Consider the following 27,621-nt stretch of genomic DNA (forward strand, 5'->3'; position numbering starts at 1 on the left):
TGCGGCGGGGGCCACCCCGGGCCCCCTTGGCCTTCTTCTCCGGCGGCTGAAAGGGCGCCAGGACCATCATCTTCGCCAGGAGCGGGATGACTAGCTCTTCGGGCAGCGGAGCTGAATTGTGAATTCGCTCCGCTTTCTCCGCCCATTCCTGAAAGGATAAATTGGGGAAGTTTAGTTACCCTCCTTGAAAAAGCTGGTAGAGAATACGCCTTGAGATGTGAAGGACTTGCGGCGCTGGCGGGGTGGGCAAGATCGTGCCCACGATCCGAGTCTATGGCCGGCGGCTTCTCGTCGCCCTTGAAGAGCAGCTTCCAGGCATCTTTGTGGGTGGTGCCGAAGAGCCTCACCAAGGTTTGGTGCTTCTCTGGATCGAATTCCCATAGAGGTAAGTTCGGCTTTGGCAGGGGAGGATCTGGCGAACTAGCATAACCTGTATCACGTCGACGAGCTTGCTGTTTTTGTCCACCATGCTATAGATGCGCGTTTGCAGCGCCATCAGCTCGTCCGACGAAGACCAATTTGGGCCCTTCTCCATCCAGGAGGTCAGCCGCATTGGAGCCCCGGACTTGAATTCGGGAGCCGCGGCCCAGGTGGCGTCGCAGGGCTCTGTGATATAGAACTACAGCTTCTGCCATTCCTTAACAATCTCCACAAATGTGCCTTTGGGCCATGTGACACTGGGCATCTTTCTCACATGGCTCCTCCGCACTCTGCGTGTTGGCCATCCACCACCTTCTGCTTCATGTTGAAGATCTTAAGCCACAGACCAAAATGGGGCTAGACGCGGAGGAAAGCCTCGCACACGACAATGAATGCTGAGATGTTGAGGAAAGAGTTCGAGGCTAGATCATGGAAATCTAGCTCGTAATAGAACATAAGTCCGCGAACTAAAGGGTGGAGTGGAAACCGTAGTCCGCGGACAAAATGAGGGAGGAACACCACCCTCTCGTTGGGTTTGGGTGTAGGGACGACTTGTCCTCGGAAGCCGATGGGCGATCTCCTTCGCCAGATACCCGGCCTCCCGCAGCTCGGCGATGTCCTTCGCCGCGACGGAAGAGGCCATCCACTTGCCTTGCCCTCCAGAGCCGGACATGGTTGAGAGCTTGCTCGGGGTGGAAGAAACAAGAACTTGGGCACTGGAGCTCGAGAATGGAAGGGCAGAGGATGAAAGAAGGCGTGGGTGAAGAAAGGGAATCCTTATCCCCTTATAAAGGAAGTGAATATCGAATGCCCCCCCCCCACTCGCCTATTCCCAAGGGATGTGTAAATGGCACGGTTGGATTACCCATGCCCGTATTGATGAGAATCCCGCAATAAGGGGACGCGATCTCTGCTTGACAAGACATGCCAATGGAAACCGCATCTCGAAAAATGGAATGGCAGACAAAAACGGTTCGAAATAATGATCGGGCAAGCGTGATGTCATCTTGCGAAAAGTTGTCAGCGGATGGGACTCGTGAAATATTATACTCTCTATGGATGTGTGTGTGGTACTTGTGTTGCAATGCCGAAGACAATCTGCGCGCCGGACACCTCGTCATTGAAGCCTGGTTCAGGGGCTACTGAGGGAGTCCTGGACTAAGTGGTCCTCGGGCGTCCGGCCTGTTGGACATGGGCCGGACTAATGGGCTGTGAAGATATAAGGTCGAAGACTTTCTCCCGTGTCCGGATAGGACTCTCCTTGGCGTGGAAGGCAAGCTTGGCGACCAAATATGAAGATTCCTTTCTTTGTAACCGACCTTGTACAACCCTAGTTCCCTCCGGTGTCTATATAAACTGGAGGGCTTAGTCCGGAAAGAGACACAGTCATATAGGCTAGACTTTTAGGGTTTTAGCCATTACGATCTCGTGGTAGATCAACTCTTGTAATACTCATATTCATCAAGATCAATCAAGCAGGAAGTAGGGTATTACCTCCATAGAGAGGGCCCGAACCTGGGTAAACATTGTGTCCCCCGTCTCCTGTTACCATCGACCTTAGACGCACAATTCGGGACCCCCTACCCGAGATCCTCCGGTTTTGACACCGACAGTGGCGCCGGAGTGCCATCGGGAGAGGAATCATCGCCGCGGTGATCGTCTTCATCAACATCACCATCATCATCACCATCCTCATCTCTTTTATGCGGTCCACTCTCCCGCACCCCGCTATAATCCCTACTTGAACAAGGTGCTTTATGCCACATATTATGATCCAATGATGTGTTGCCATCCTATGATGTTTTGAGTAGATATCCTTTGTCTTTGGGTTGATTGATGATCTAGATTGGTATGAGTTGTATGTTTTATTTTGGTGATGTCCTATTGTGCCCTCTGTGTCGTGCAAGCGTGAGGGATTCCCGCTGTAGGGTGTTGCAATACGTTCATGATTCGCTTATAGTGGGTTGCTTGAGTGACAGAAGCATAAACCCGAGTAAGGGGGTTGTTGCGTATGGGATAAAGGGGACTTGATATGTTAATGCTATGGTTGGGTTTTACCTTAATGATCTTTAGTAGTTGCGGATGCTTGCTAGAGTTCCAATCATAAGTGCATATGATCCAAGAAGAGAAAGTATGTTAGCTTATGCCTCTCCCTCATATGAAATTGCAATGACGACTACCGGTATTGTTAATAATTGCCTAGGACAATTCCGCACACCGATCCATCATTTTTCCACACTCGCTATTTATAATATTTAGTAATATATTCTAAATTTATGATAACCGCACCTACTTTTATGTTTTATCTCTACGATGCCATGCAAAGTTATCCTCTTCATACCCACAACGTAGTTTTATTTCTCGTTTCTAGTTGGAAGCAAACGTTCGGTGTACGTATACTCGTATCAGTGGCAGATAGGACTTGAGAGAACATTGATCTTACCTTTAGATCCTTGTGTGTTCGACAATCCATACTTATCACTTCCACCTTTGGGAATTTCAACGATGATTCCCTGCACTTGGGGATTATCAAGCTCTTTTCTGGCGCAGTTGTCGGGGAGCAATAGCGTGGGGTTGATATTCTCGTGTGTGCTTGTTTGCTTTCTTCACTAAGTAGATTTTGTTTTTCCTTTTTGTTCCTGTTTTGTTGTGGGTTAAACATACAAAAAAAATAAAAGAATAAAAATACAAAAAAATTACTTGCCCCTCATACCTAAAAAGTTTTTTCATCAGAGAAGTGACTAGAAGGTTATGCATTGGAGAAGTGAGGGTCGACCTTGAGCACTTGTGTTCATGCTCATGGAAACAATGTAAAACATTTCATGGAAGCTTCTCTGAAAATAATTATCTCATTGTATATATCCATTGTATTATAAAAATAATGTGCCAAGCTTTGGTTTTAGGATGATTAGATTGCTTGTTTACTATGTGCAGTACAAAAATAGAAACTTTGGCTGTAGTGCGTGAATTTACCTTTTTTACTGGAAATTCAAATGGGTCTGAAACTTTTTGCACATTACTTATGTACAATTTTTTTAAAATTTCATATTTTTTTAGAATTTTTTGGAGTTACAGAAGTTTACTAAACTTCCAGATTACTACAGACTGTCCCCTTTTTGACAGATTCTGTTTTCTATGTGTTGATCGCTTATTTTGATGGATCTATGGATAGTATCGGGGGGTATGAACCATCGTGAAGTTGGAATACAGTAGATACTGTGCTAATATGAAATTGGAATGAGTTTGCAACAGTACCTAAAGGTAGTGATTTGCTTTAGTATACTAACGGATCTCACAAAGTTTTTGTGGATGAAGTGTTCGAAGAACGAGGAGTTACCGATGTGAGAAGAATAAACAGAGGCCAGAGTTCAAGCTTGGGGATGCCCAAGGCACCCCAAGTAAATATTCCAAGGATACTCAAGCATCTAAGCTTGGGGATGCCCCGCTTGGCATCCCATCTTTCTTCTTCAACAATTATCGGTATACCGCAGTTTTTGTTTTGTTCACATGATTTCTGTCCTTTGTGTTTTTCTTTTTATTTAAGAACCATTCTAGTATGAGATGTCCCTTCATCAATATATAGAATGATTCATGTGCTTCACCTATATCTTTTGAGTATGACCTTATAGAATGCTCTTTGTGCTTCACTTAAATCTTTTGAGTATGGTTTTATAGAATGCTTCGTGTGCTTCACTTATATATTTTGAGCTTGGATATTGGGTAGTCTATATTAATTGTAGAATGCTCCATGAACTTCACTTATATCTTTTGGAGTATGAATAATATTATCATCTAAAGCGGGTTTGGAAGAGTGTCAACTTTAGGAATTAGTGATCCCACTATTCCGAATGAGAAGAATTTTGCTTATGTGGAGAGTAGAAAATTTTCTATGCTTGTATATCATGAAAAGAATGCTTTATGTGATGGTTATATTGTTTAATTAATTCATGATGCTACTGAAAGTTATTATGAGGGAGGAATATATGCTTGTAGGAGTTGCAATATTATCAAGTTTCCTCTCTATGTGCTTAAAGTTTTGAAGTTATACTTGTTTTGCCTTCCTATGCTAGTTGATTCTTGTTCCTTTAAATTTTGTGTTCACAAAATCCCTAGGCATAGGAAGTGGGTTAGATTTAAATGTGCTAGTCATATTCTTCATAATGCTCTCTTTATGTTTCAATTCTTATCTTTTATGTGAGCATCATTGAAATCATCATGCCTAGCTAAAAGGCATTAAAGAAAAGCGCTTATTGGGAGACAACCCAATATTTACCCTTACTGTTTTTGTGTGTTTACATGATTAAGCTACTGTAGTAATCATGTTTTATAGCTTTTGTTTCAATAAAGTGCCAAGTAAGACCATTGGGAAGACTTGGGTGAAAGTTAATCTGATCTTGCTGTAAAAAACAGAAACTTTGCGCTCACGAGATTAGCTGTCATTTTTTACAAAAGAGTGATTTTGAGTGGATTATTTTTGCAGAAGATTAATAGACAAATTCCTCACGTCCAGCAATGTATTTCATAATTTTTGGAGTAGCATAAGTATTGTTTCTGTTCACATCATTACAGACTGTTCTGTTTCTGACAGATTCTGTATTCATTGCGTAGTTTGCTTGTTTTCTAGTTTCTGTGGCCTATATTTCTCAATATGAATTGTAGAAATGATATAGTACAGTAGGAATTGTGTGAGAACAATTATTAACCTTGTCTTTGACAGTACCAAAGTGAATGGTTTACTCTTTATCATAGTAACCCATCTCATGAAGTTCCGTTAAGTTTTGTGTGATTGAAGTTTTCAAGCTTTGGGTGAGATATCGATATGAGGAGAATAAGGAGTGGAAAAACCCTAAGCTTGGGGATGCCCAAGGTACCCCAAGGTAATATTCAAGGAAGACTCAAGCGCCTAAGCTTGGGGATGCCCCGGAAGGCATCCCCTCTTTTGTCTTCAAAACTATCGGTATACCTTACTCGGAGCTATATTTTTATTCGTCACATGATATGTGTTTTGCTTGGAGCGTATTTTAAATTTTACTTGCTGTTTGAATAAAATCGTTCGATCTGAAATCTTGAATGAAAAAGAATCCTCCCATGGCTAGTTAATTATTTGACTACTCAGTGTTCTTCACTTATATCTTTTTGGACTAGTTTGTCATTTACTCATGTGCTTCACGTATATCCTATGAGTAAATGGTTGCATGAATTGAATGTCATAAATCAGAATTTATATACATTTCATATGCTTATAACTTGGGGAGTAATAAGTATAGGTAGTAAACTTATTGAAAGTTAGCAAACGCAGAATTGGTCACTTGAACAATTCATGAAAGAATATTGAAGGAAGATAGATTTCACATATAAGTATACTATCTTGGACATCTTTTGTAATTGTGAGCACTCATTAAAATATGACATGCTAAAAGGATGATGTTGGACAAGGAAGACAACTTATTGGGTTATATTTTCCTATATCCGAAACGTTATATTGTCTTGGATCATCCAACATGTTGGGCTTGCATTTCCCTCTCATGCTAGCCAAATTCTTTGCACCAAGTAGAAATACTACTTGTGCTTCCAAACATCCCTTAAACCAGTTTTGCCATGAGAGTCCACCATACCTACCTAAGGGTTGAGTAAGATCCTTCAAGTAAGTTGTCATCGGTGCATGCAATAAAATTGCTCTCTAAATATGTATGATCTATTAGTGCGAAGAAAATAAGCTTTTATACGAACTTGTGATAGGGAAGAAATAAAAGCGATGGACTGCATAATAAAGGTCTTTATCACAAGTGGCAATATAAAGTGACATTCTCTTGCATTAATATTTTGTGCATCCAACCATAAAAGCGCATGACAACCTCTGCTTCCCTCTGCAAAGGGCCTATCTTTTAGTTTTATCTTCTACCCTTATACAAGAGTCATGGTGATCATCACCTTTCCTTTTTACACTTTTTCCTTTGGCGAGCACTTTGTGTTGGAGCGATCCGGATATATATATCCACTTGGATGTAGGTTTTCATAAATTATTATTGTTGACATTACCCTTGAGGTAAAAGGTTGGGAGGCAAAACTATAAGCCCCTATCTTTCTCTGTGTCTGATTAAAACTTTGAACCCATAAATATCACATGCATGAGTGTTAGCAATTGTGAAAGATTAAATGATAGTTGAGTATGTGGAGTTTGCTGAATCAAAGCTCTAACATAGAACCTTCCCGAAAATAAGATGAATTGCAATTGTTTGATGCCTAAGAGCACTGTTTGTTAGTTTTCGAGAAATTTTATGATCTATACTTTAACATGTGAATAGCTTGTTACTTGATCATGAAAAGTTTTATGAGATGAGCTACTGTTATGACATATAATGATGCTAGAAAAGGTGATGGAAATTATCGTTGATCAAACTTGTGCACCTGCTAGCATTCACACTTCAGAAATTATTTCATTTATCATTTACCTACTTGAGGACGAGCAGGAATTAAGCTTGGGGATGCTGATACGTCTCCAACGTATCTATAATTTATGAAGTATTCATGCTATTATATTATCCATATTAGATGTTTTATATGCATTTATATGATATTTTATATGATTTTTGGGACTAACCTATTAACCTAGAGCCCAGTGCCAGTTTCTGTTTTTTACTTGTTTTAGAGTATCGCAGAAAAGGAATACCAAACGGAGTCCAATTGATGTGCCAATTTTTGATGATTTTTTATGGACCAAAAGTAGCCCCCGAAGTAAAAGAGTTGGGCCAGAAGAGTCCCGGGATGCCCACGAGGGTGGGGGCACGCCCACCCCCCTGGGCGTGGGCCCCTATCTCGTGGACGACTCGGAGACTCCCCTGACGTGAGACCTATGCCAAAAATTCCTATAAATACAGAAACCTCCAGAAAATAACCTAGATCAGAAGTTCCGCCGCTGCAAGCCTCTGTAGCCACGAGAAATCAATCTAGGCCCTCTCTGGCACCCTGCCGGAGGGGGCCATCATCACTGGAGGCCATGGAGGAGGATCCCGGAGGGGCCATCATCGCCATGAAGGCCAAGGACCAGAGGGAGAACCTCTCCCCATCTAGGGAGGAGTCCATGGAGGAGGAAGCACAAGGGGGAGAACCTCTCCTCCTTTCTCTTGGTGGTGCCGGAGTGCCATCGGGGGAGGAATCATCGCCGCGGTGATTGTCTTCATCAACATCACCATCATCATCACCATCCTCATCTCTTTTACGTGGTCCACTCAAACGCACCCCACTGTAATCCCTACTTGAACATGGTGCTTTATGCCACATATTATGATCCAATGATGTCTTGCCGTCCTATGATGTTTTGAGTAGATATCCTTTGTCTTTGGGTTGATTGATGATCTAGATTGGTATGAGTTGTATGTTTTATTTTGGTGCTGTCCTATTGTGCCCTCTGTGTCGCGCAAGAGTGAGGGATTCCCGTTGTAGGGTGTTGCAATACGTTCATGATTCGCTTATAGTGGGTTGCTTGAGTGACAGAAGCATAAACCCAAGTAAGGGGGTTGTTGCGTATGGGATAAAGGGGACTTGATATGTTAATGCTATGGTTGAGTTTTACCTTAATGATCTTTAGTAGTTGCGGATGCTTGCTAGAGTTCCAATCATAAGTGCATATGATCCAAGAAGAGAAAGTATGTTAGCTTATGCCTCTCCCTCATATGAACTTGCAATGACGACTACAGGTCTTGTTAACAATTGCCTAGGACAATTCCGCACACCGATCCATCATTATTCCACACTCGCTATTTATAATATTTAGTAATATATTCTAACTTTATGATAACAACACCTACTTTTATGTTTTAGCTCTCCGATACCATGCAAAGTTATCCTCTTCTTACCCACAATGTAGTTTTATTTCTTGTTTCTAGTTGGAAGCAAACGTTCGGTGTACGTAGAGTCGTATCAGTGGCAGATAGGACTTGAGAGAATATTGATCTTACCTTTAGCTCCTTGTGGGTTCGACACTCCATACTTATCACTTCCACCTTTGGGAATTGCTACGATGATTCCCTGCACTTGGGGATTATCAGCGTTCCTAGCAAGGTCATCGAGCACCACCTTGTTGTCTGCCCACACACCAGACCTGTCAAGCAGAATGTTCGGAAGCAGGCCTTGGAGAGGCAACAGTTCATTACGGAAGAGATCAAGAAACTTGAGGCAGCTGGTTTGGTCAGAGGAGTGCTGCATCCCACGTGGTTGGCAAATCCAGTGGTAGTCCGAAAGGCTAACGAGAAGTGGAGGCTGCATAGATTTCACAGATCTCAACAAGGCTTGCCCGAAGGACCCATTTCCCTTGCCGCGTATCGATCAGATTGCGGATTCCACTTCAGGTTGTGATTTGCTCTCCTTTCTGGATGCATATTCTGGGTATCACCAAATCTTCATGTCCAAGGAAGACGAAGAGAAGACGTCGTTCATCACCCCATGTGGTACGTACTGTTTTATCCGCATGCCGTTCGGATTAAAGAGTGCTGGGCCTACTTTTGCAAGGGCAGTCTAGATTGGTTTTGAGCCGCAGGTACACAGAAACATAGAAGCTTATATGGATGACATTGTGGTCAAGACCAAGGATAGAGCCACCCTTATTCAGGATTTGGAGGAGACGTTTGCTAATCTATGCAAGATCAATTTGAAGCTCAACCCGGAGAAGTGTGTATTTGGTGTCCCCTCCGGCAAGTTGCTTGGGTTCTTCGTATCCCATCGCGGGATCGAAGCCAACCCCGATAGATCGAGGCTATCGAGCAGATCCAAGCGCCAAGGACAATTAAGGATGTGAGGCGTCTGACAGGATGTGTTGCCACGCTAAGCAGATTCATCTCCAAGTGTGCCAAGCGCGCCCTGCCATTCTTCAAAATTTTGAAGAAGGCAGGGCCTGTGAAGTGGACCCCGGAAGCAGATGCAGCTTTGCAAGAATTAAAGGCCTAGTTGTCTTCTGTGCCTACCTTGGTTGCTCCCAAACCCCAGGAGTCGTTGCTGCTATACTTAGCAGCAACCAACCAAGTGGTCAGTGCGGCCTTGGTAGCACAACGAGAAATGGATGAGGTAGAGAGTGAGCAGAGGCCGACAGAGTCAGAGAAGGATTAGGACAGCTGTGAGCACGGCAACAAGACCAACCCCAAGGACGCGGCAAGTAAGAAAGTGGTGCAGCGCCCAGTGTATTTCGTCAGCTCCTTATTATAGGGGGCTAGATCGAGGTACTCTGGCGTGCAAAAGTTGATCTTTGGTCTCATCTTGGCCTCAAGGAAACTGTGCCACTACTTCCAAGCCCATGAGATCACGGTTGTCACTCGTTTCCCGTTGCAAAGGATACTTCGAAACCCTAAGGCTACCGGCAGAATAGTGGAGTGGGCTTTGGAGTTATCCAGTTTTGGTTTGAAGTTTGAGAGCACATCAACAATTCAGAGCATGGCATTGGCAGAGTTTATTGCAAAATGGACGCCACCCGGAAGGAATCGCCGCAAGAATGGATTATGTATTTTCATGGTGCTTTTTCCCTACAAGGTACAGGAGCTGGCATGCTTCTTGTCGCCCCCTCCCGGGAGCACTTAAAGTACGTCATCCAAATGCACTTTACCCGGGAAGAAGCAACCAATAATACAGCTGACTATGAAGGGCTCCTTGTCGGGCTCAGGATTGCTGCCGAATTGGGAATTAAGAAGCTGGTCATTCGAGGAGATTCATAGCTCGTGGTGAGACAAGTCAACAAGGATTACCAAAGTCAAAGTGTGATGCGCAGAAGCTTGTTGTGGAACCAGGGACTCCTGTTCTCCATCTCACTTAGCCCTCCGTATCCCCAGCAACAATGGCCCGGAAAAGGAGAAAGTTGGACTTCTGTAAGCCTCTCCAGGTAGAGTCGTCCGCTCCCGGCAGAGACCCTGCCGGAAACTACTCCTCATAGCCTGCTGGACCACCCCCTCCAGCCAGGCCAATGGACCCCACAAACGAGGCTTGTGCTCCCGCAGCAGAGGAGATGCCGCTAGTCCTCGTTGCCGAGCCCCCGGCTCCAACTTGGGAAAGGCACGTTGTCCACTTCCTCCAAACTTGAGAGCTTCCCGGCGACCAAAATGAAGCTGAAAAAGTAGCCCGTAGGGCCAGTATGTATCAGTTTGTCGATGACACTTTGTACAGAAGGAGGCCCAACGGTGTGAAATTGAAGTGTGTCTGTCGGGAAGAAGGAAAGGAACTGTTGGCTGAGATTCACAAAGGCATTTGCGGCTCCCACATTGGATCAAGGGCATTAGTTGGAAAAGCATTGCGGCAAGGATTCTATTGGCCCACAGCCCTCCAAGGTGCTGTCGAGCTAGTCACCAAATGTGAAGCCTGCTAGTTCCATTCCAAGAAAACCCACCCATCTGCCTGCCCAAGCTCTTCAGACAATCCCTCTATCATGGTCATTTTCGGTCTGGGGGCTCGATATCCTCGGCCCCTTCCCCCGAGCAATCGGGGGCTTTGAATTCTTGTTCGTTGTTATTGACAAGTTTACAAAGTGGCCGGAAGTGACTGCCGTGAGAAAGGTGACTGCACAGTTGCTATCAAGTTCTTGAAAGATCTGGTGTGTCATTTTGGAGTTTCGGCAAGGATCATTACCGACAACGGCACCCAGTTCACAAGCCGCGCCTTCATGCAATATGTTCATGCCCTCGGATGCAAGATCTCATTCGCCTCTATGGCACACCCACGGAGCCATGGACAAGATGTGAGGGCGAACGCTGAAGTGCTGCATGGACTCAAGACAAGAACTTTTGATACGCTGCAGAAACACGGCAGGCGGTGGATCGAGGAGCTACCGAGAGTTCTCTAGTCCCTCAAAACGACACCGAACCGAGCTACGGGGCAGACTCCCTTCTCCCTGGTCTATGGGGCAGAAGCAGTTATCCCCACAGAACTCATTTACGGGTCGCCTCGAGTGCTTGCCTACGATGAAGTAGCACAAGATCAGCACCGGCGTGACGATGCTATGCTACTCGAGGAGAACCGTCTCCGGGCTGCTACGCGTGGTGCACGCTATCGGCAAGCCCTGTGTCGCTATCATAGCCGTAGGGTTCACGCCCGTGTTTTGAGGAAGGTGACCTTGTCCTTAGGCATGTTCAGTCCGCCAAGGGTACAAACAAGTTGTCACCAAAGTGGAAAGGCCCTTACCGAGTAGTACGAGTCACCAGACGTGGCGCAGTCCGTCTGGAGACTGGAGATGGCACTCCGTTGCAAAAATCATGGAATATTGAGCATCTCCGCAAGTTCTACCCGTAAGACGCGGCTGTCGGGCCCTGCCCGGCAGCCACCCTTTTCTACAGGCCTTGCCTCAGTTGCATGTAACCCCTTGTACAAAGTCAGGGCGATGACCTGTGCAAGAGAACATAAAGAAGCGTTGTGGGGTGCCCCCGACCAAGATTGCATGCATGTCTGAGCATTCCAAGATCACTGCATAAGCATTTCATGAGCATTTGCATATGCATATAGATAGGATCGTATCCTGCATTCATTCTCATCTGCATGAAGCTACAGGTTCTTGCCGTGAACTTGGCTTCGACAAGGAGTTGAGAAGACTGCCCGGCACTGCGATCCCCAGCAAGCCACACAGATAAGTTTTACCTCCTGTCCGATTAGTATTCTGTAAGCTATAACTTGTGCATAAGAAAACCTCGCCACTCTTTGAGACTTAGGTGCTCCCATCCCTGACTCGAACGCTGCTTTGGTCAGGATGGTCGCAATGGCCTTTGGTAGAAAGAAGTTGGCAGGGGTTGGTCCCTTTCTCTATTGCTCGGTAGACACAGCTTTCCGGCAGACAAAAAGGATGCCGGTAAGGTAGATTGCCGGGGAAAACTCATTTATTTACATTAAAGAGGCATCCCACCTCTGCATGGACATACACATGCACGGGTTCCCGACAAGGTTCATCTTCTTCATTAATATGTTGATACAAGTACAAGCATTACAGAACACAAACACGGACTCGAGAGATTACATTATTTGAATTAAAATTTGGCAAGTGCCGGCAGATTTAAGATTGAAAAAGGATAAGTGCCCCCTTACGCCTTTACCCTTGTCCATCTCCTTCAGGGTATTACAGGGAGGGACTAAAGAACCAAGAGGCAGAATCGGCTTGGATTTGGCGCCTCCCCAGGATCAAGATGACGCCATCCTCTAGTTGGGAGGGTGGAACCGGAGGGCGGGAGGGACGGTGGCGTTGAAGGGAGCCCAGACAAGGGTAGCGGAGTCACCGGGAAACACGAGCTGTCAGAATGGCCACCTCCGTTCCTGGCGCGTCATGGGTTGCTGCTACCTCCCGTACCGCTGCCGTTCGACGATCCCGTCGCGGCAGGCGTACCGGACACCATGCTCTCCGAGGGACTCAACACAAAGAGCATGGTCGTCCCCAGCGGCCCTGATATCGGAAGCCAACATGCGCCTAGAAGGCATGAATAGGAGCAAAGTTCCCTCATGTACGGTAAAAGAACGGCGCCCAGGAGGAGTCGGAGTCGCCTTCTCCAAGGGTGACTTCCTTCCAGGACCCCTCCCCAGAGTCGCGAAGGGAAGAAGAATGGGGAGCGATTGACTACCACGCGCCATGCCCGCCTCAAGCCTCGACGTGGTATCGTTCGCATTCCCTCCCACTGAAGCCAAGGCCATGGGCGGCCCGGCGGCAAGCACGCCGGAGTTGCCAGCCCCAGCGGTGTCGCCGCGCCGCCCGAGCCCCCCTTTCAGATCCGCGGAAGGCTTCAAGATGGATCCCGGGGGCTGGCCCCAGGCACTCTTCTTCGACATATTTAACAAGAAACAGAAGACGGAAAAGGAGGAAAGCGAGGATGAGTGACTCCACCATCCTCCGCCCGTCCCCTTTATAGGCAGGCCGGGGAGGGGAGCCGCTCCCTCAATGGGCGGCCACCGTCCTCCTCCGCCAATTCAAGACGACCGGGCCCTCACCTTGATGCTCTCCCACGCTACGCGCTTCCATTACCTATCCCGCGTGATGCATGCAGCATACATGGCCAAGGATAAGGGCATGGTGGGAAGAGTGAATTGGCAGTTTCTACCCCGTGCTTTAAAGTCATTCATGGGCCATTACTAGAGCGGCCCCACCACTATTGGCTTTACACGATGCGCGGAAAAACCGGAAACCGGCCCGGAATCAAGACTAATGAAGAAGCAAAGAAGGCCTCAAGAGACCAGCCTCTTCAGCAACCCCGCCTGTGCAGTTATTAGGCCCTACCCCGACGACGCTCAGCAGCGCGTTCGGGGCAGGCTCGGGGGCTTCTATCGGTGCAACAAACCATGGGTCTGTTGCCCAGACTATGCATAGGCACGTGATCAAGATTGAAGCACTAGCCCAAGTCAGAGTACAAGGGACTAAGAGATTCAAAGGACCAACATGCATATCAAATCGACCAAGGTCAAGCCAGCGAAGTGTGATATCGTCAGAAGAAAGGCCTCCCTTGCCGGGCAGGCGAGCCCGGCAAGGGGCGAGGCCACGCCCAGAAGCAGACAAGCCAAGGCGTCCCGGTAGGGCCTGCCGGTACTCACGGAGACGAGACCACCTCACCAACCACTCCACCACGACCCACGTCGTCGATGAGTGCGGTGTCAAGCCGCAGAGGGACCGCAGCCATTCACCACATGGCAGCCTCTCCCTACAGGAAAAACCCACAGATGACTTCTGTTCTGCGACGTGTCAAGCGAGCAGGCGTGGAGCTGGCAAGATAGCCCGAGAAGCCTTGTCGGGCAACCAACAATGTGACGTTGAGCAGTGCATTTAATATGCCCTGTCAGCCGTAGAGTTAGGTATGATAGCACTGTTTGCTATCTTATTAGTGTGTAATGACTACTTTGCCATTGTGGTAACCCCTTGATCTATAAAAGGAGGCCCATGGCAACTGTAGAAGGGGTTAGAAGGTTGGATAACTCACACCCCCATATGCGCGTAGCCGCTGCTGCCCTGAGGCAACCCCTCCCGGGCAAGTGTACTACGCTCCACCACCACCTTTCACCATTAATCCACCAAAGCAGGAGTAGGGTTTTACACCTCGCGGCGGCCGAACCTGGGTAAAACTGCCTGTATGATCCCTGCCGCGCTGCCCCATGCTCGTCTGTTCTTTGTGCAATGCGACGTCCCCCTGTCGAACCAGCAAGGGGCCTCCTGGTCCCATAGGTGGCCGTGGTTTCCTGCGACACAATGGAAAAGTATTGTAACACCCCGGATGTAACTTTCCATATTTGTAACTCCAACTCTTGCCATTTTCGGCTATGTATGATGATATTCCCTTCGTGGTCGGGTTTTGTCTTTCGTTTTGCATTTTGTTCATGTCATGCATTTCATATCATATCATCATGTGCATCTCATTTGCATACGTGTTCGTCTCATGCATCCAAGCATTTTCCCCGTTGTCCGTTTTGCAATCCGACACTCCCACATGCACTGGCGCATCCCTCTTATCTCTTTTCGTGAGCGGGTGTTAAACGTTCTCGGAACGGACCGAGTCTTGCCAAGTGGCCTTGCTACACCACCGGTAGACCACCTATCAAGTTTCGTTCCATTTGGAGGTCGTTTGATGCTCCAACGGTTAACCGGGTAACCGCAAAGTCCTTTTGTGTGTTGCAGCAAAACCCCCCTCCAAACAGCCCAATAACCCACCTAAGGCCCTTCCATGCTCTCGGTCGTTCGATCATGATCGTGTGGGCGAAAAGCTCACTCTATTTGGAGTCTCCTAGCTCCCTCTACCTATAAATATGTCCTCCCCGTTCAAAATCCGGGTAAAAACCCTAGCCCCGCTCCCTCCGCGCGCCGGACACGTCCGCCTGGCACCGGACGAAACCCGCCGCCGCGCCCGTCCAACCGGAGGCCGCCCCGTGGCGCCGCCGCCTCCCTCTGCCACCGGCCCGCGAGCCCGCGTTGGGCCTGCCGAGCCCATCGCGCCGCCGCCCGGTCTGCGCCCCCGCGCCGCCCGACTCCGCCGCCCTCCCGCGCGAGCCGGCGAGCCGCCGCCGCGCGCCTCGTCGCCGGACGCCGCCACCTCGCCGCGCCGCCTCGCCGCCGCCCGTGCCCGCCTCTCCGCCGTCCTCTGCCGACCCCAACGCCTGCCGACCCCGCGCTCCCGCACCTCCTCCCGGCCGGCTTCCTCCCTCTCCCGAGCTCACTCCGGCCGCCCGTCCTTGAGCTCCGGCGAGTTGCTGCCTCGATGTCCGTGCCCACCGAACCCTAGATCTGGAGAGGTTGACTCCCCCCCCCCAAATTCTCCAAGTCCCGAAGTATTTTCACATTCTGTTGCCATGTTCATTGCATCACAACTCGCTGCACACTGCTCCGTTTCGTGCGTGTAACATATTGAAATGTTCGAATCGAGATGCTGTTCATTTTGTTCCATTGTGCTGTGCTTGTTTGAGTCCATCTTGATGCCCAAATCTCTGGTGCAAGAATGCTATATGATGTTTTCTGCTGTTACTTGGCAGAAATTGGTGTTTTTTTTATTTTTGCTACATTTAATGTGTGCATCTTATGGGCATGAGCTCTACCAGTGTTTTCATATATGCCATGCCATATTACAGGGGTGTATGCCATGTATTTTTGTGATCTATGTGGTGACTAGCACAAACATGCAAACTAGGCTTCGTGATGTTTCTGTTTTCTGGGACTCAGGTTTTTACTATCTGTTACTGCTGTTATTTTGTTGCCATGTATCCATGTGTCTACAGAGAGATCCACGCTTCTTTTGAGTATGTTCAGTAAGGATGTTTTGTAGATACAGTTGTGCTCTATCCATCCATGCCCCTGTTTGCAATTATGGAGTGCCATAGCATATCTTAATCTTCCTCTACTTTTGCCATAAATTATTCCTGGGAGATTGTTAACATGATATTCAATTTTTCCAAGGTTGTTGTAGTTGATGCATACATGATATGAACTTGCTCTTGCCATGGATAGCTTCACAAACATGCCATATTGCTGTAGATATGCTTGTTTTGTCATGCATTGCTGTGTAATGAGTGAATCAAGCTCACCAAGATGCCCTCATAATTTCTGTTAATGCCATGCTCTGTTTTCTGCAAAGTCTGAAACCTGTTAACGAAACTTGCTCTGTTTACATGGTTGCCATCATATCTTCTGGTCCTTTTTGGCTCATGGTCAGTAAGAGACATTTGTTCTATGCATTTAGTAGATTCATGATATGTCTTGCTTTGCTATGTTAAATTCTTGTAGCATGTGTTTTTCTTGCTCTGAACATTGCTACCTGATGCTGGTTATGCCATCTCCAGTAATTTCACAAGTCTGTGAAACTGATATCTTTTGCACTTTTGCCATGCTTGTTTGTACCTCTTATGTTGTGATCTAGTCATAGATCAGTGTTCATCTTTTGTCAAGCATCTCCTATAGGTTACTGCCATGTGGTTTTTTGCTATGTTGGAGTGCTGTAGTATAGTTACTTGATGTATTCTAAGTGCTATCATGCTGTTAATCACATAATTGTGTCATTCTTGTTTTGCTTGCCATTTGCAAACCGTGCATCCGTTTCCGGTGATCTTTATATCGATTTGAAGAGAAATCATCTAATCTTTCCAGTGGCGTACTTGGTTTGCCAAGTTACTGCCTTGTTCATCCTTTTTCTTCTGGAGCATGCATACGCATCGCATATCATATCTTGCATATCATGCATGTATTGCATCATGTTGCTTGTGCATTTTCCGTGATTGATTGTGGTTCCATTGCTTGTGTTCTTGCTGTGGGTAGAGACGGGAGATGAGTTCGTGAACGAGGAACCTGTTGAGTACGCTTACGAGTATCAAGCTTTCGACAACTCTGAGAACCTTGCAGGCAAGATGACCATACCCTCGAAATCACTTCTATCTTTGCTTTGCTAGTTGTTTGCTCTATTGCCATGCTGTGCTACCTACCACTTGCTATATCATGCCTCCCATATTGCCATGTCAAGCCCTAACCATCCTTTCCTAGCAAACCGTTGTTTGGCTAAGTTACCGCTTTTGCTCAGCCCTTCTTATAGCGTTGCTAGTTGCAGGTGAAGCTGAAGTTGGTTCCATGTTGGAACATGGATAATTTTGGCATATCACAATATCTCGTATTTAATTAATGCATCTATATATTTGGTAAAGGGTGGAAGGCTCGGCCTTATGCTTGGTGTTTTGTTCCACTCTTGCCGCCCTAGTTTCCGTCATACCGGTATTATGTTCCTTGAGTTTGCGTTCCTTACGCGGTTGGGTGATTTATGGGACCCCCTTGACAGTTCGCCTTGAATAAAACTCCTCCAGCAAGGCCCAACCTTGGTTTTACCATTTGCCACCTAAGCCTTTTCCCTTGGTGTCGTGGAATTGTCACGGCAGATGTCCTCGTGCAAGGACTTAGTCGTGGAGCCATCGCAGCTAGGAAGCTTAAAGGGGTTAAACGGGACAAGGAACACGAGGGTTATACTGGTTCGGCCCCTTACGGTGAAGGTAAAAGCCTACGTCCAGTTGAGGTGGTATTGATTAGGGTTTCGATGACCAGGGAGCTTAATTGCTATGCCTGGCTCTCGACGAGATCTTACTTGTCCTTAAACCGCCGCCGGGTCGCCCCTTTATATAGAGAGGTTGACGCCCAGCGGCTCTCAGAGTCCCGGCCGGCTCTTAAGAGTGTCCGGCTCGGACTCTCAACTATTCTTTGCCTTACACTACAAGTTCTACCATAATGGCGGTTATAACTACGGGCCTTAAGCCATCTCCAGGTCTTAGGCCCATCATTGACCCGCCGTCTTCAAGCTCGGTACTGGGCTTCGCGTGATGACCATTATGAGTAACCCGGCCCCTCCTAGCGGGTGACTCTAAGGGTTATATCCTCAACATTAGGCCCCAGATTGATTTGAACCGGTTCATGTCAATCTTCAATTCTTTTGACAAAAAAAATCTTCCGGCTTATGGTCGCGTGAAGGCTATAACCCGCCGTGACGTCATCTTCTGGATTCCTGGTAACCCACCATGACGTCATCTTCCATTAAGCCCATTTTTTTATTCCACCATATCCTCAACGGATCTTATCTTTAAAGGCCATACCGAAAATCGAGGCGTTTTTGTGGTGAGATAATCACGCCGTGACCTCCTCGTTTCTCGCGCCCACTTATGAGCCTTGTCTTATAAATAGCCCAGCCCAATGAGCCTCTAGTCACTCGTCGCCTCCATCTTCTTCCTCCTCTCGCCACTGTGCTGCCACCCGAGCTCCGCCGCCGCCGGCGCGGGTTTCTTCGTCTTCACCAACTCAGGCCGCTGCATCAACCTGACATGACCAGAGAAACGCGACGAACCCCTGCCGTAACTCCGCACCTGTAAGTCCCTGCTCCTCTCCACCGTAGATCCGCATTAGGGTTCCACTGTTCTTCGCTGTTCTTCGCTGTTCTTCGCAAGTTCCCCGCAGTTCGGCCACTATGGTCATGTTTTGATCCAAGAGTAGCACAGATCTCCTGCGGTAGTTGTTGTACATCCATTTTTCCACTAGTAGATCCCCTTTGTTTGAAATAAGATCCCACTCTGAATCCATGAACTTCTTCTGCGTCAGTTCTAGGTCTAGAAAATTTTCTCTTTAGCCGACCGTTTTGATCCAAATTAATTACTGTGATATGTGAAACTTGTTTTCACCACACTTAGTGAAAAATTGCATCTGCTGAGCTATGGCGGCTTACATTTCCGGCTCAAAGAAGCCATGCGCCTTAAATTTTCCGGCTCATTTATGATAAAGCTGTAGACAATTTGAATTACTCACGATACCTTCAGCGGCTTAGATAACCCGATGCACTTAACCATATGTCATTAGGCCCCTCTCATAAGCCGCCATTTGAGTATTTAAACTGTAGACATCTGCCGGCTTATAATTGAACCGGACATTTTCCTTTTTTCATAGGCTTCATGTTTTACAATGCCTCCCAAAGCTCCCAAAGCACCCATCACGTGCAACTGGATGAGGTCCAGCGTCACCGACGACACCTTAGTTGATTTCGTAAAGACGGGTTACTTGCCGAAGAAAGAGATCATGTCTTATCGTGCCTCTGACCCGTCGGAGGAGAGACCTCAACCCAGAGATGGTGAGGTGGTTATATTTGCTGATCACATGAGCCGGGGCTTCGCACTGCCCGGCTCAAAATTCTTTAGGGATGTTCTGAACTTCTTTGATCTGCGGCCACAAGACATAGGACCCAATTCCGTGTCAAATATATGCAACTTCCAAGTATTCTGCGAAGTCTATCTTGGAGAAGAGCCCAGCCTACTGCTTTTTAGGGAGCTGTTCTATCTAAACCGCCAGAACGAGTGCGCCAATGGGCCGAGCTTGGAACTTGGTGGAATCTCCATTCAACGACAGAGAGATTGCCTTTTTCCTTACGCTGAGCCGCCAAGCCACCCAAAGGACTGGAACCAGACGTGGTTCTACTGCCAGGACACTTCTCCGGCTGACGAGAGCCCTCTTCCCGGCTTTCGTGCCGTGCGTCTGGAACCAAACCACCCTCTGCCAGACACACTATCTCAGGCGGAGCGTCAACCTCTGATCCCCACCATCAACAACATCAAGGCTCTCCTGGGAAACGGCCTCAACGGCATTGATCTGGTCCGGGTTTGGATCTCCTGGCGGGTGATCCCTTTGAGCCGCCGCCCCGGCTTAATGTGTGCTTATATGGGCCGGAAGGATGACCCTCTGCGGCACAGTCCCAATGATCTTCCTGAGGATGTTCTGGACGACATGACCAAGTCTCTCCTGAATGAGAGCTTAGCCGACTGTGGGAGGACCGGCTTGAACCCCTTCTGCCAAGCTAACCCGGCTCCAGCGGTAAGTCACTGACCTGACCACCTTGGTTTTCCTTTGAATAATTTCCATCTGAGCTTTAAGAAATCTTTGTTGTATATTTCAGGCTAATGACAAGTTCTGGAAGGTCAAATATGACCATGAGGCGGCCAAAAAGGCCAGGAAGGCTAAGAAAGCCACCAGGAGAGCCGCCCCTCGCAAGCCGGGAAGCAGGCCTACTGCCTCAAAGCTGCTTCAGCTAAGCGATAGCTCCGAGTCAGAGGTAACCCCTGAATTTGTAGGCTTGTTTTTGTTTCCGCTTTTCTGCTGTCTTTTGACCACCTTATTAACTTGATTATCCACAGGATGACACCGGAGCAAGTAACCCGGTAACTGAAGAGGTAACTATACTTTCCTCCGACTCGGACCCCTTGCCAAGGCTGAAAGTCTGAAGAGTAACCCGGAAAGTAAGCTTTTCGCATCCTTTAGCTTATCAAGATCCTCAATTTTTTTTGAAGCAACAGATTCATGAGAGCCGGAGGCAAACCCGGGCCAGCAAGGATGCAGACCTCTCCTCCGGCTTACCCGAAGCATCAAGAAAGCGCCGGACAGAGGTTATCTCCAACTTATACCCTTGTCATCCTTTAGCGGGTGTCACTCGTCAACCGCTCAATTCGTCTGATTCCAATTATCAGGAAACTTCACCTTCCTCTGGTGATTCTATGCAATCTACCCTGCCGGCTTTCAAGACCGCGCCCGGGTAATGATGGTCATCTTATGTTGTACTTATCTTACTCATGCTTTTGTACTAACCTTTTGTCCTTTCAATGGCCAGGCAAAGCTCAGAAAGAGGGCGAAGAAGAACAAACCGGTCGAAGAGCCGGTCTTGGCTGAGCCGGAGGTTTCAACTCAAGAGCCGCCAGCTGCCTCTGCTCCTGAAGCCACTGCTCCAACCGACGAGCCAATCACGGAGACTTCTGCTAACCCGGAGACCTCCAGCCCAGCTCAACCGGCCAATGACCCGGACGTGGTAATCACCCGGACGGAGTTTTTCGAGCCGGGGAGACCCACTGCGCTGGCTAAGTGCTCTGCCAAAGAAGAGTTGCTAGAGCGCCGTAGGGCCAAGTTGGACATCACCAACTACGCCAACCAGAGCATTGGAGATATCATCTCCGGCTATGTCAATCAGGTGCACAGCAGCCGGGACCTGGAGATTGACATGGTGAAGCAGATACAGCAGAAGTCTGAGGTACCACTCTATTGCTTACTGCATAGTCATCTTTACCATACTAGCCCCCAAGTCTACTACTTATGATAGAATATGTTGTAGACTTAACTTCCGGCTTACTTCCATGAACCGGTAATTTGTAGATAGAAACTTTCAACATGCATTAGCCCCCAAGTGCCAAGTGTCTTTGCTTGGAAAGTGCTTGGGACTTTAAAGTTGCATAATAATTATTCATACTATAACCCGGAAACTGCACAGGCTGCTTGCAAGAAATTTGAGGCTGATATCTCTGAGCTGAAGAACCGCCTGAAGACTCAGGAAACTGAGACCCGGAAGGCCAACGCCAAATTTGAATCCAGTATTGCTGCTCAAGAGAAGCTGAAGAAGAAGTTTGAAGCTGAAAGGAAGACTTGGGCCGAAGAGAAGGCTGCTCTGGTAAGCCGGGCCGAACAGGCGGAGAAGGCTCTGACGGAGAGAACCGCCGAACTCTCCGGCTTAAAGCGCCATGTGTCACAGATGGTCGCCGCAATCTTCGGTAAGTCATTCTGCCGACTCTCGACAAGTTTATAGTCTTTATGTCTCATAACTCCCATCATTGCTAGCGTCTTATCTTACTTTGTTAAACAGGTCCCAGAAGCGCTAACCTCAATCAAAATGTGCTGACCAAGTTGAAGGCCGTGTACACTCTGGTGGAGCAACTCTACACCGGGTCACAACGCGCCTTGGCCGTTGTGGCCCTATCCAATGAGGTTCCGAATCACCTGGCCGACGTACTTCGTCGGCTTGCCGTTCTTCCTCAGCGTTTCCAAGAGCTGCGACGGGCCTCTGCAAGAGCCGGAGCCATAGCTGCTCTGAGCCGGGCCAAGGCTTTTCTTCCAGAGCTAGACCCGGCTGACATTGCACTTGGATACCCCAGCTTGAAGGAAGACGGCACCCCCTTCGACCAAAAAGACTTTGCTGCATGTGTGAAGATCGTGCGCCCGGTGGCCACCCAGATTGGAAATGACACCGACCTTACCAAGTACTAGCCAGGCTACGACGCAGAGAATCAGAGGATCCCCACTCCGTGTTATGAAGCCATCAGCTTGGTCCCGCCGACTCGTAAGCACACCTTTGCCCCAGAAATTGACCCGGCCGGGTTAATTGACGAGGAGGCTCAATTTGAAGCTTTGACTGGAAATCGTCAACCTTCCAGGTCATGGGAACAGCCGGAGGAGCGGAGAGGGATGAGCCGGAAGCGTCGACCCGGCAAGCATCTTGATTCTTAGGCGGCCCATGATTATGCCTTTAAAACAATGCCTCATCTTTTGGACTCGGAGAGTCTTGTAATAGAGTAGGACAAACATGTTAACCTTGTCATGCCATCGTGCACATGTTGAATGCTTAACTCCATTACAATTGCTTCCTTATATCCCTCCGGGTCATAACCTATCATTTATTTTCCTTAAGCTCGAATAGCTGTCTTGAACCATCCTGCATAGAAAACAAGTCGCAAGTTTCCAGGCGGCTTACCGCACTGAGAATCATAGACCATATATATAACCCGGAAAAAATCACCAAAGACTGGCCCTTAATTATATCTTTGATGTAACCATGACGGCATACTTACGAGCCTTCGAGTACAGTTCCGGCTTATGTAACCCGAATAATGAGGTGAAGATCTCAACTCCGGTTTACCAGCATCAAGAATACTTACTGTATGTTATCAACATTGTGAATCAAAAGTAAGTCGGCAAAGGAAAAGCCGCCCTTGCACACTGTTGATGTGACCAACAGAACTTGTTGTAAGTCAAAAGATCAAAGACTTAGGGGCTTCCGGTTCGAATATAACCAGAGAGCCGTCCCAAAGGGGTTAAGCTAAGATTCGAATGCGACCATATAGCCCCCAGTGGCTTTGGCGATGCCAATCAAGAGGGTACCGAAAGCTATGTTCTCTTTGGTTCGAATACGACCCATGTTTGAACAGGAAGCCCCCAAATGACCTTAAGAGTTGTTTAACGACGCTGATTCGAATACGATCCACGTCGGTTCCCAAAGGGGGTTGAGCTATGATTCAAATATGATCAAAGAAAACTCCCCAATGAGCTCGGCACTTTGCCAATCAAGTGGGTATCGACAACTATGTTCTCTTTGGTTCGAATACGACCTATGTTTGAAAAGGAAGCCCCTAGGTGACTATATTGTTTAACGGCAAGATTCGAATATGATCATAAGCCGGATCCACCTCCAAGTTACCATGTGACCTTGTAAGGGAAACAACACATTTACCTTTGGAGGAGAAAAAAGGACAGAGGTTTCAAGAGGTGATTATGCAGTGTGTTCACAAGAACCAATATGGTTTCATAAAAAGTAGAACAATTCAGGATTGTATTGGGTGGACCTTTGAGTATTTGCACCAGTGTCATCAGTCCAAGAAACCTATTGTGATTCTAAAGTTGGATTTTGAAAAGGCTTTTGACTCCCTTGAGCATGAGGCCATTGTGCAAATTCTGAGACATAAGGGCTTTAATGAGAAGTGGATCCTTTGGATGAAGCAGCTTCTCTCCACAGGTACCTCCTCTGTTCTGCTTAATGGTGTCCCTGGTAGGAAGTTCAGGTGCAAAAAGGGTGTCAGACAGGGTGATCCAGTCTCTCCTCTCTTGTTTGTCCTAGCTGCTGATCTTCTGCAGACTGTAATTAATGATATGTTCAGAAGGGGCCTTCTTCAGTTACCTATTCCTTGTCATGATCAGGATTATCCTGTAGTTCAGTATGCTGATGATACTCTTATTATCTTGCCTGTTGACAAGGATCAACTCTTAGCCCTAAAGGATATGCTCAGGATCTTCTCTAAGTCCACTGGTCTGGATGTGAACTATCATAAATCCTTTATTATTCCCATCAATGTGGACACTGCTGTCATGGCTGAATTAGCTTCTGCTTTTGGATGCCAGATTGGGAAAATGCCTTTTACCTACCTTGGGTTGCCAGTGGGAACTACAAGGCCTAAAATCCTGGATTTTATGCCACTGGTTGATTGCATGGAGAGGAGAATGATAGCTAGTTCATCTTTTCTGAATCAGGGGGAAAGGCTGCAGTTCCTTAATTCTGATTTGTCATCTATGCCCATTTTCTACTTGTGCAGTTTGGCTGTCCCAGCTGGAATTCTTAAACAATTGGAAAGAATCCAGAGGCAATGTCTCTGGAGGAGGAATAGGGGTCAGCCTGCTCCCTCCCTAGCTGCTTGGGACCTTATTTGCAGGCCAAAAAACAGGGGAGGTCTTGGCATCCTCAACCTTGGTTCCCAGAATGTTGCACTTTTGATCAAACATGCCAATAATTTCCTTAATAAAAAGGATCTTCCTTGGGTTTCTTTAATTTGGGATACTTACTACCATAATAGGGTCCCTCAGGGAACTTCTAATTGTGGCTCATTCTGGTGGAAGGATATTTGCAAGGTCATGCATCATTTTAGAGAGTGTGCTTGGGTTCAGATTAATGCAGGGAACACTGCCCTCATGTGGTCAGATAACTTGCAGTTTGATGGTCAGGTGTCTAGCCTTCCGCTCAGATTTCCCAGGCTCTACTCCTATGTTAAGGACCCCTGGGTTACTGCTATGGAATTCTTGGGCTCTCAGGACATTTTCCAGCAGTTCCACCTCCCTTTGTCCAGCCAGGCTTTTGATGAACTGACTATTCTCCAGTCTATGTTGGATGGCCTTATTAGAGCACCTGGGTCCAAGGATATTTGGTTTTGGAAGGGCACTGCCAAGGGATACTCACCAAAGCTGTTTTACTCACATACTTTTGTCTCTGCATCTTTCAACCCTTTGACAGCTTGGATCTGGAAGTCCTCTTGTACAATGAAAATCAAAGTCTTTGCTTGGATGCTTATTATGGACAGGTTGAACACCAAGGACATGGTGGAGAGGAGGCATTGGCACTTGGAGGGTGGAGTGAGCTGTGTCCTTTGCCCTTTGCAGACTAGGGAGACAAGAGATCATTTGTTCTTCAATTGCAACTTTAGTGTCAGAGTTTGGAACTATCTGCAAATTGATTGGTCTTCTGGTGACTCCATGGCTCATTTGGTCCTTAATGCTAGCAGGAGTTTTAGGAAGCCCTTCTTCACTGAAGTGGTGTTCATTGCTTGCTGGAATATCTGGATCATCAGGAATGCTAAGGTCTTCAGGCATGAGAGGGCTGGATTTAATAAATGGAGGTCTGCTTTTATACATGACATCAGCTTAATGCAATATAGAGTGAAAGCTGCCTACAAAGATGATCTTTTATGTTGGATTTCATTCCTGCCACCTTGAGGTCTTTAATAGTATTTTCTACCCTGTTCTTTTTCTTCTTCCCCTAGATTCTTTGATTACCTCTTGTAATCCCCCCCTTTTTTTTTCTATACCTGTACTGTATATATTTTCTCAATAAAGTTTTGATATGCTGTGGGGGTTTCCCCTACAGTTCCCAGTCAAAAAAAAGGACAGAGGTCCTGCTTTATTGCTTATCATAATATATACATGGCTATAGAAATATGTACATTATGAGAGCCGATGGCTCAAGTATAATAAGGCCGAAGTTGAGCTATGTTCCACGGCCGACGGGTCTCTTCCTCCGACTTACGTGAATCTTTATGCTCCCGAACGTCAATAAGGTAGTATGACCCGTTGTGTAAGTTCTTGCTGACCACAAAGGGCCCTTCCCAAGGCGGGGATAGCTTGTGCGCATCTGTTTGATCCTGGATGAGCCGGAGCACCAGGTCACCTTCTTGAAAGACCCGGGACTTAACCCGGCGACTGTGATAACGGCGCAGGTCTTGTTGGTAAATCGCTGAATGAGCTACTGCCACGTCACGCTGTTCGTCCAACAAGTCAAGAGCATTTTGGCGCGCCTGTTCATTATCCGCCTCAACATAAGCCGCCACTCGAGGCGAGTCATGACGGATGACACTGGGGAGGACTGCTTCCGCTCCATAAACCATGAAGAAGGGCGTGTAACCCGTAGACCTGTTAGGAGTAGTATTGATGCTCCATAACACGGAGGGTAGCTCCTCCACCCAACAACCCGGCGTCCATTGCAAAGGGACCAAAAGCCGGGGCTTGATGCCTTTCAGAATCTCCTGATTAGCTCTCTCCGCTTGACCATTGGATTGAGGGTGAGCCACTGATGAAACATCAAGTCGAATATGCTCTCGTTGACAAAACTCCTCCATGGCGCCTTTAGACAAATTGGTACCATTGTCAGTTATAATGCTGTGTGGAAAGCCAAAGCGAAATATCACCCTCTTCATGAACTAAACCGCCGTGGCTGCGTCACACTTGCTAACTGGCTCTGCTTCAACCCACTTTGTGAATTTGTCAACTACCACCAAGAGGTGGGTCTTCTTATCCTTGGACCTTTTAAAAGGCCCAGCCATATCAAGCCCCCAGACCGCAAATGGCCAAGTGATTGGTATCATCCTCAGCTCCTGAGCCGGCACATGAGCCCGTCGCGAGAACCTCTGGCAACCATCACATTTACTGACCAAGTCCTCCGCAGCATGAGCCGTCAGCCAATAAAAACCATGACGAAAAGCTTTGGCCACAAGGGATTTTGATCCGGCATGATGGTCACAATCCCCTTCGTGAATCTCACGTAAGATTTCTTGACCTTCCTCAGGGGAGACACAACGCTGGAACGCTCCCGTAACACTGCGGCGATGCAGCCCACCATTAATAACAACCGTTGACTTAGACCGCCGGGTTATTTGTCTGGCCAAAGTTTCATCCTCAGGCAAATCTCCCCGGGTCATGTAAGCCAAGTATGGCACTGTCCAGCCCGGGGTGATGTGGAGAGCCGCCACCAACTGTGCCTCCGGGTCAGGGACAGCCAAATCTTCCTCTGTAGGTACCTTAACGGAAGGGTTATGCAAGATGTCCAGGAAAGTATTAGGCGGCACCGGTTTTTGCTGAGAGCCCAGCCGGCTTAATGCATCAGCCGCCTCGTTCTTCCTGCGATCGATGTGCTCTACTTGGTAACCCTGAAAGTGTCCAGCAATGGCATCAACTTCACGGCGATAAGCCGGCATGAAAGGGTCCTTGGAATCCCACTTGCCGGATACTTGTTGGGCCACTAAGTCTGAGACGCCGAAGCACCTTACCCGGCTCAAGCTCATCTCCTTAGCCATCCGAAGACCATGGAGCAAGGCCTCGTACTCAGCCGCATTGTTAGTGCAAGGAAACATCAACCG

At 47.5% G+C, this 27,621-nt stretch overlaps 1 protein-coding gene across 1 annotated transcript; it reads left to right on the forward strand.

Annotated features, from left to right (window-relative positions):
* Window positions 1-273: 273 nt before the first annotated feature.
* Window positions 274-25,705, forward strand: LOC141022768 (uncharacterized). The gene is made up of 2 exons (XM_073499022.1): window positions 274-351; window positions 23,810-25,705. Exons 1-2 carry the CDS (start codon window positions 274-276, stop codon window positions 25,703-25,705), a joined length of 1,974 nt encoding a protein of 657 aa, XP_073355123.1.
* The last annotated feature ends 1,916 nt before the right edge of the window (window positions 25,706-27,621 follow it).

The sequence above is a fragment of the Aegilops tauschii genome, chromosome 5 (genome assembly GCF_002575655.3).
Source record: "Aegilops tauschii subsp. strangulata cultivar AL8/78 chromosome 5, Aet v6.0, whole genome shotgun sequence".
In the NCBI taxonomy this organism is placed as follows: domain Eukaryota; kingdom Viridiplantae; phylum Streptophyta; class Magnoliopsida; order Poales; family Poaceae; genus Aegilops; species Aegilops tauschii.

Excerpts from the sequence above, each read along its gene's own strand:
- LOC141022768 (XM_073499022.1), top strand. The coding sequence starts at position 274 with ATGGCCGGCGGCTTCTCGTCGCCCTTGAAGAGCAGCTTCCAGGCATCT. Across the intron at positions 352-23,809 it reads TGCCGAAGAGCCTCACCAAG|TGTCATCAGTCCAAGAAACC; the intron begins GTTTGGTGCTTC and ends TATTTGCACCAG.